This window comes from Condylura cristata, unplaced genomic scaffold (assembly GCF_000260355.1).
Source record: "Condylura cristata isolate star-nosed mole 26May11 unplaced genomic scaffold, ConCri1.0 scaffold00031, whole genome shotgun sequence".
NCBI classification, from domain to species: Eukaryota; Metazoa; Chordata; class Mammalia; order Eulipotyphla; family Talpidae; genus Condylura; species Condylura cristata.
Genome location: NW_004567132.1, coordinates 8,525,128 through 8,531,601, shown reverse-complemented (window position 1 = coordinate 8,531,601; position 6,474 = coordinate 8,525,128). Strand labels below are relative to the sequence as shown.

The following is a 6,474-nucleotide window of genomic DNA, read 5'->3' as shown; positions in this document are numbered from 1 at the left end:
CCCCCGCCCGCCCCGCCCCGTCCCGGTCGCGCGCTAACTCCGGGGTTTGGCTGACAAATGCCGCTTAGAGCCAGGCGAGGAAGAAGAACGCAGCGCTGCAGCCCGGGCCGCGGAGGGAGACGCCGGTCGCGAGGCCGCCCCAGAGCCCCCGCCTTTCTCTCGCCCTTTCTGCGCTCCAGAGGGAGTGGCGGCGAGGAGGCGAGGTGCCGGAGAACCGGTTCCCTCACTCTCCCGCTTGCCGCGGCCGGCTGGAGAGCGCGAGGACTCCGCGCCACGGAGTGGAGAAGAGCGGGCCCTCGACTCCCCTCGCGGCGCCGCGGGCCCCAGCGTCCTCTCCCACCGCGCCACCACCTGCAGACGGACGCCGCGGGCGGCTCGAGCAGGCACGGGCTACTTTGCCGAGCGCCGGAGCGGCTCCAGTGCTCTGATCCCGCCTCGGCGCCTCGGGATTCCCGCGCCTGGGAAAGAACCCGCTGGGGTGGCACAACCACTTACCTGCTCCTCTTCGCCTCCTGAGGCTCCCAGCCCCTCGAAGGGTGTTTGCAAATCCCAAATGCTCCTTCTAAAATGTTGGAGTCGAGCGTCTCCTCCCACTTACACATGCACTCTACTTCTGAATCGAAAGAATTGTATAGGAAACTTTCTCTTTCACACTCTGTCTCCTTCCCGATCTCCTCTACCAGACCGTCCTTGGTAGAAAACAGACCCCTGCACTCAATTTCTTTTCCACATGAAGCAAAAAGAGCCTCCTAGAGGCGGTGTCCCCGGATTGTTCGTACCGGAGAAGTCCATTTCCCAGCCGAGCAAACTTCTCAAACGCGTCTACTACCTAGGTGTACTTTTCAAAGCGCAGAAAGTGTTTCGCTCCAATCCTGGGCATGGCAATTCTTTTAAATGGCACCTCCTCTTGAATGTTAGCACGACTTTACTCCCTTTCGAGGAATTCCTATCCCTTCTTCCTAATCCCCCCTCCCCTCCACCCCAACTGGCGGAGTGAAAAGTTTGAACAGCAGTGTGAGGGCAAGTCGGGGAGCTGCCAGGCGCATCTCGGTGGGGAGTGCCGGTGCAGCCCCGGCCGCCGGGTCGGACCCCGGGAGCTGACCGGGTCCTGGGCGAGGAGGAGGTGGAGAAGGACTGGGGAACCCGCTGAGCGAAAAGGGGCCGCGGCCGCCGCTCATCAAAGTGCCTCCCCCTCCCCCAAGAGACACTTTCCTTTGGAGTCCGAATAAAATACGGTAACAGAATATGATGGAGGGCACACAGTTTCCTTAACTGCTTCTCAAAGAACCCGGGAGATCTTCTTAGGACCTTTAATAAGGCTTTGGTCGGTTCTTTTGTTGATCTCTCAAAATCAACTCCTTCTAATTGAAGTTGGAGCTGAAAGCGAGCTAATGTTCAAAGAAAGTGGCCGCCAGACCAACGAAATTACATTTTTTTGGACGATGAGGGAACATCTAATCAAAGGGGCAGAGGAGGAGGGGTGGAGAGGGGGAGTTCGAAGGAGAAAGGAGGTTTTACAAGATCCTTCTCTGGTTCACAAAAGTCAGCGACACGGGTGCTTCTCTTCACAACAAAGACACCGCAGCTCATTCACAAAAGGGAGAGAGAGAGGGAAAAAAACTGCATAAAAGAACGAGAGAAAAGGAAAAACACGAGAAAGAGAAAGGCTTAACAGGGAAAGACACTGCGCAGAGCGCAGCGCTGGCCGGAACCCGGACACACCTTAGACTAGCGCACGGCCCCGCAGGGATTAGCCCGCGAGGCTCGCGGCTCGGAGCCCACGAGGAGGTGCAGAGGTTTCAAGAAAGAAACGAAATACACTTCCTCTTCCAGTTCTGAGGAAAGGCTCGGGTTGGAGCTCTCTAATTTGGAGAGGGACGAGTACGAGCACTCGAAGTGCGCTTCCACCGCGTCTGTATCCCTGGCTAGCTGCTTTAGCTGGGGCCTGCGCCCTCCGTTCCGGGGTTAGGCTCCCGGGCCCGAGCGCTTGTCCTAGTCGCGGCCCCGCAACCCTTTGCATTCCTGCCTTCTCCCAGCCGTGTTTCGTCTACAGCTGCCGCACCCGGCAGAGGTCCCGCGCGGCAAAGAGGGGAGGCTGTGCGCGCTGGAATGTGCTGAGGTTGTCCCCAGGGCCCTCCACGCGGGAGTCCGACACTCTCCGTTCCAGATGCTGTCACGGTCTCGGGGAAGTTGGGAGGTGTCAAGTAGCAAGATTCCTCCCCCCCCACCCCCATGAGAGTACTTATCTAATCCCAAATTGCAGAGAATTTTCTTAATGCTCGACCCATTAAACCCCAGGATTAAGAAAAGAAAGAGAGAGATGAGAGGGAGGGAGGCTAGAAACCGTGAGAGACAGAGAAGAAAGTTTCTTGTACGCGGCGTACGAGACTGAGGCGGCGGTCGCTAGGCACGTCCAGGTGGGAGAAGGTGGGCCAGAAGTCGCGGCCGTTTGAGGAACGGCCGCAGCTAGGGGAGGTGAAAAGGGGGTAACGCCTGCCTGGGGAGGGGATGTCGACCGAGCTCTAGGTCTACGGTGCTGAGAGGGAGCGAGGGAGCTGGGCCCAAGGACTGGTAGCCAGCATCCAGGTGACCTCGAGACTGGGCTAGACTCCGGAGGACACTTGGGACAGGGGGAGGGGTTTGGCTCCGGGGTCATGGGATCCTGGCCAGGGGCGGAAGTTCTGCACCAGCCGGCGGGCTGTGACCAAAAGCCAGCCCGCTGCCAATGCTCCTCCTCCTCCTCCTCCTCCTCCGCGACCCCCGAGTCCACAGCTTCTTTTCTCGCAGCTCGGGCGGCCGGGTTCCCGGGATCACTGCATCTGGGATCGCGCCTGCGCTCGGGAAGCAGGCTTGGGGGCTACTGGGCGAAATCCGGACGCAGCGCCCCGACCGTGGGCCTGACCCCGCGTGTCCCCGCTCCGCCGCCGCTGCGGGGCGTGCGGGCACCACAGAGAGGCCCAAATGGAAACCTCGTGAGGCTCCGGGCAGTGGCAGGAGGGGCTGGGAGAGGGGCAGCAAATCTGGGGCTAGGGAGGATTTGTCCATTTGTACATGCTTGGAAAAGCCGCCTCTATGCGAGGTTCCTCCGGAGGAAAGTTCCCCGAATGCAGCGTAAAAGATGTGGGTGACGCTGACCGCCCAAGCCTGAGCTGGGCTGGCGACTTTCGCCTGTAGGTTTCCCCTGTTAAAGCTAGGTTTTGAGAGTTTATCCCAGAGAGCGGCAGCTTGCTCTACTTTCCGGCTCGAATAAAAGAGGGCAAAGGTCTGATTACATTTAGTTCCAATAACTTTTCAATAACTTTTTAAAATCCTGTTCATGGAGGAATTCTAAAGTTAGCAAGCTTTAATTATCATTTGAAAGATAAGCAAGTCAATGCGGCTGCATACTTCTCGAATGGAATTTGTGTATGTGTAAATATTTGTGTGTATATATACATATATTGTATGTGTGTATAGGTATATGTGCGATTTAGACTAAAGTATAAATACTAGTGGCCTGTATTCTGTTTTCAGACTTATTGATGAGCTTTCTTTGTTACCAGCAGCTCTGAAGAGGAGTGATGGAAGCTACCTTAAAATTGTGCGTTTTTTTCAGTAGCTGGAACTTGTTAAAAAGTTCCCTTCTCCCCTGCCTAGGTTTACACACATGCACACACACAAACCCTTGCATATGCTTACACCCCACCTCATCCTTTTTCCTTTGACTTCAGCACCCCAGACTTGCTGGTTATCAAAAGTCATGGTTCTTTCTCATGACTCTAAAATTATAACATTGGGAAAATAACAACATGGATGATTCATGGAACTATAATTTTTAAGTGCTATGGAATCACAAATTTCCTTAAATCCTTAACAACAGAAAGAGCCCTTTACAAAAAAAATAGCTTACATTGCTTAAGAAAATATGACTGAATGCTTTGCTCTTCAGTTCGAATTCACACTTCTTCAGCAGAGCCTCTGTGGCATGGTATAAACTTACTCAGCTCCAAATACAGCCCAGTATCCTGTCCTTGTCCTGCACTAACAGGACCATTTTTTCAACATGAAAAGTCTTATGGATACACAAACTTTCACTGAAACCAGTGTCAAGTTTTCAGCGCAAGGAAGTAGCAGCAGTGTTTAAGGTAAGAAAGTTTCTGCTTTTATTGAAAATTTATATGACTCAGTATTATAATAAATAAACAACCATTTTCACAAAAAAAAAAAAACAACCGACAGTGATATGCTAGAGAAGTAAATATTAATTGGGGGATTTACTCATCATGGCAAGACAGACTTTTTATCAATACAGAATAAATATTAACAGCATTCTTTAGCCAATGTTGACACCCAACAAAATGTAGGAACCAAGCAAGATGTAATAAATAATTATCTAGAGAAAAAGATGGTGCATTCTCAGATGATAAGACCGTCTTTGTAAATTGATGCATGTCAATTAGTCCTATTCTCACAGTTCACCTTTAAATCATAGGACTTATCTCAGGCTATGTTAAAGGGCCATCCTCTGAGGAAAGCAGAGGAGAGGAACTCTATTACCCTTACAGTGAAACGCAAAACAACTGCAGAAAATCCCACTGGTAAATACAACACAGTTTAATAAGTAGATTGAATATGATCTAACTATAAAATTTAGGTAACAGAGTCAGTGTTACATATGACAGGACTGGGAAAAAAATCCTGACGATTTTCTTATCTCCCTCTTACCCCCCTCCCACCGTCATTATGCTATTAACAACAAAAAGGTCTTCAAATTCTCCTCCCAATAAAAAATGAGGGAAATGGAGGGAAGGGTTTTCTTTTCCTTCTGCTTTGAACAGATTTGTGAACACTCCCAATACCAATTACTCACAAGGTATGTGTGCAAATCTATTTCACATGATTTCAAGGAAATGATTAACTCACACCAAAAATTCCTTAAACAAAGCTATTTTGGAGTTCTGTATATTATCTGGAGAGGAGGGAGGAGTGGGGGTGGCTTGGTGGTGGTGGTAGTAGTACAATCCAGCCAAAAAAAGTTTTAAATCAACAAGGAGTCTGACTTTTTTTTCTGGTCTTGGGACCAAAGACTCTAAAATGTTGGGAAAGATTTTGGCTCGGCAGCTATTGAAGAACACATTTCTCTTCTTTCTTGGCCATCTTGCCTTTGTTTTGCTCCAGAGTTCGCTCCAAATGCTCATCTTCTTCTTCGGCCCTGGAAGTCAGACAAATAGGAAACAAATTATTTTTCTTCGTAGAAGACAGAGCAGCACCGTCCTCCCGCGCCGCATTCCGAGACCCAGAGCCGGAGGAGATCCCGGGGCCAGCGGAAGGCTGCCCGGCCCAGCGGAGACCTACGGCCTGAACTTTCTGCGAACTTCTCAAGCCCCTCAGCAGGAGGCTGAGCCTCCAGCCGGATCCCGTCGCCCACTCACTGCTTTTCCTGTGCGTCCAAGTCCCTGACGAGCGCATCGCGCTTGTTCACCAGGGCCACCAGCTCATCCAGCAAGAGTTGCTCTCGACGTTTCTGGGCCTCGGTCTTCTGCCAGTCTGCAGGGGACGGGAGGCTCGTTACCCACCCGCAGGGCCTCCGCACACACTAAGCCCTCCTCCCTCCCCTTCCCGCCTTTTCCAGTTTCCTTCTATTTCTCCGCAAACCATATTTTAGAGACAGTAGCTAATGCTTTATGGTCAATCGGGTCGTTGTGTTGAGGATTTCACCCCTAAGACCCTACTTTCTAAATATTTCCCGCAGACAGAGATGGCTACGGCTGAGCTGGAACCTGCACAAGACGCCAGGTGTGAGCCCGTGGCCAGCTGGAGGTGCGCACCTGATTTCAACCAAAGTGGGGGAGGGAGAGCAGGAGGCCTAGGAGAGGTCGGCCGAAGGGCTGGTGGAGGGGGGAGTGGGTAAATGAGGAGGCGGGAAGCAGAGATGGGCGATAAAATCATTCTGAAAGGGCTAGAGAATCTGCCTGAGAAACTATCCTCCTCCCCACCCCCACGCTCACCCCATACTGCCTATTCTTCGCTAATTTCCTCATCGCTCTATTTTAGCAGTTGGATGTATCTCACACTGGGCGCCATATGCTTCACAATAACTTTAAAAGTAGTGAATCGGCTAATTAGCATTTTTCTTTGAAGTAAAAAATAAATTTGCTCTGCAATATTACACTGCAGCTCTCGATCGCATCACAGCCAGTTTTCTTTTGGAGAGGTTTGCTGGGTGGTTTCAAATCAAAGCACTTTTGCAAAGGATAAATTACATACTTCTTTTTGAAGTTTCACGTTAAAGGTTGGAAAATCCGATGGGTAGTGCTCTTTCCATGGGTAGGGGCAGTTTTTTAAAAAAAGGTTTAGTCCCCAATAATGTTTCCTAATCTTTGCTGGTCTGATAATTTCCTTAAGATGAGCAGCAGTTTCGTTTAATAAAAACAGGACCAAATCGAACATTTAAAGCACTTTTGAAACCAAAGCCAACAGCTCTCTGGCCAGACT

The 6,474-nt window shown here is 50.9% G+C and overlaps 1 protein-coding gene across 7 annotated transcripts in view; it reads right to left on the bottom strand.

The window, feature by feature from the left end:
* Positions 1-4,118: 4,118 nt before the first annotated feature.
* EHBP1 (EH domain binding protein 1) overlaps positions 4,119-6,474 on the bottom strand; it is a 403,255-nt gene continuing 400,899 nt past the window's right edge. For 4 of the 7 annotated variants that reach the window (XM_012731519.1, XM_012731521.1, XM_012731518.1 and 1 more), the window contains 2 exons: positions 5,412-5,526; positions 4,125-5,191 (listed from right to left, as the gene is read on the bottom strand). In XM_012731519.1, the coding sequence (XP_012586973.1) occupies positions 5,101-5,191; positions 5,412-5,526 (206 nt within the window). In that variant the 3' untranslated portion in view covers positions 4,125-5,100. Of the gene's footprint in view, positions 5,192-5,411; positions 5,527-6,474 lie in introns of all 7 variants that reach the window. The other 3 variants (XM_004691438.2, XM_004691436.2, XM_012731522.1) reach the window with 1 other exon arrangement.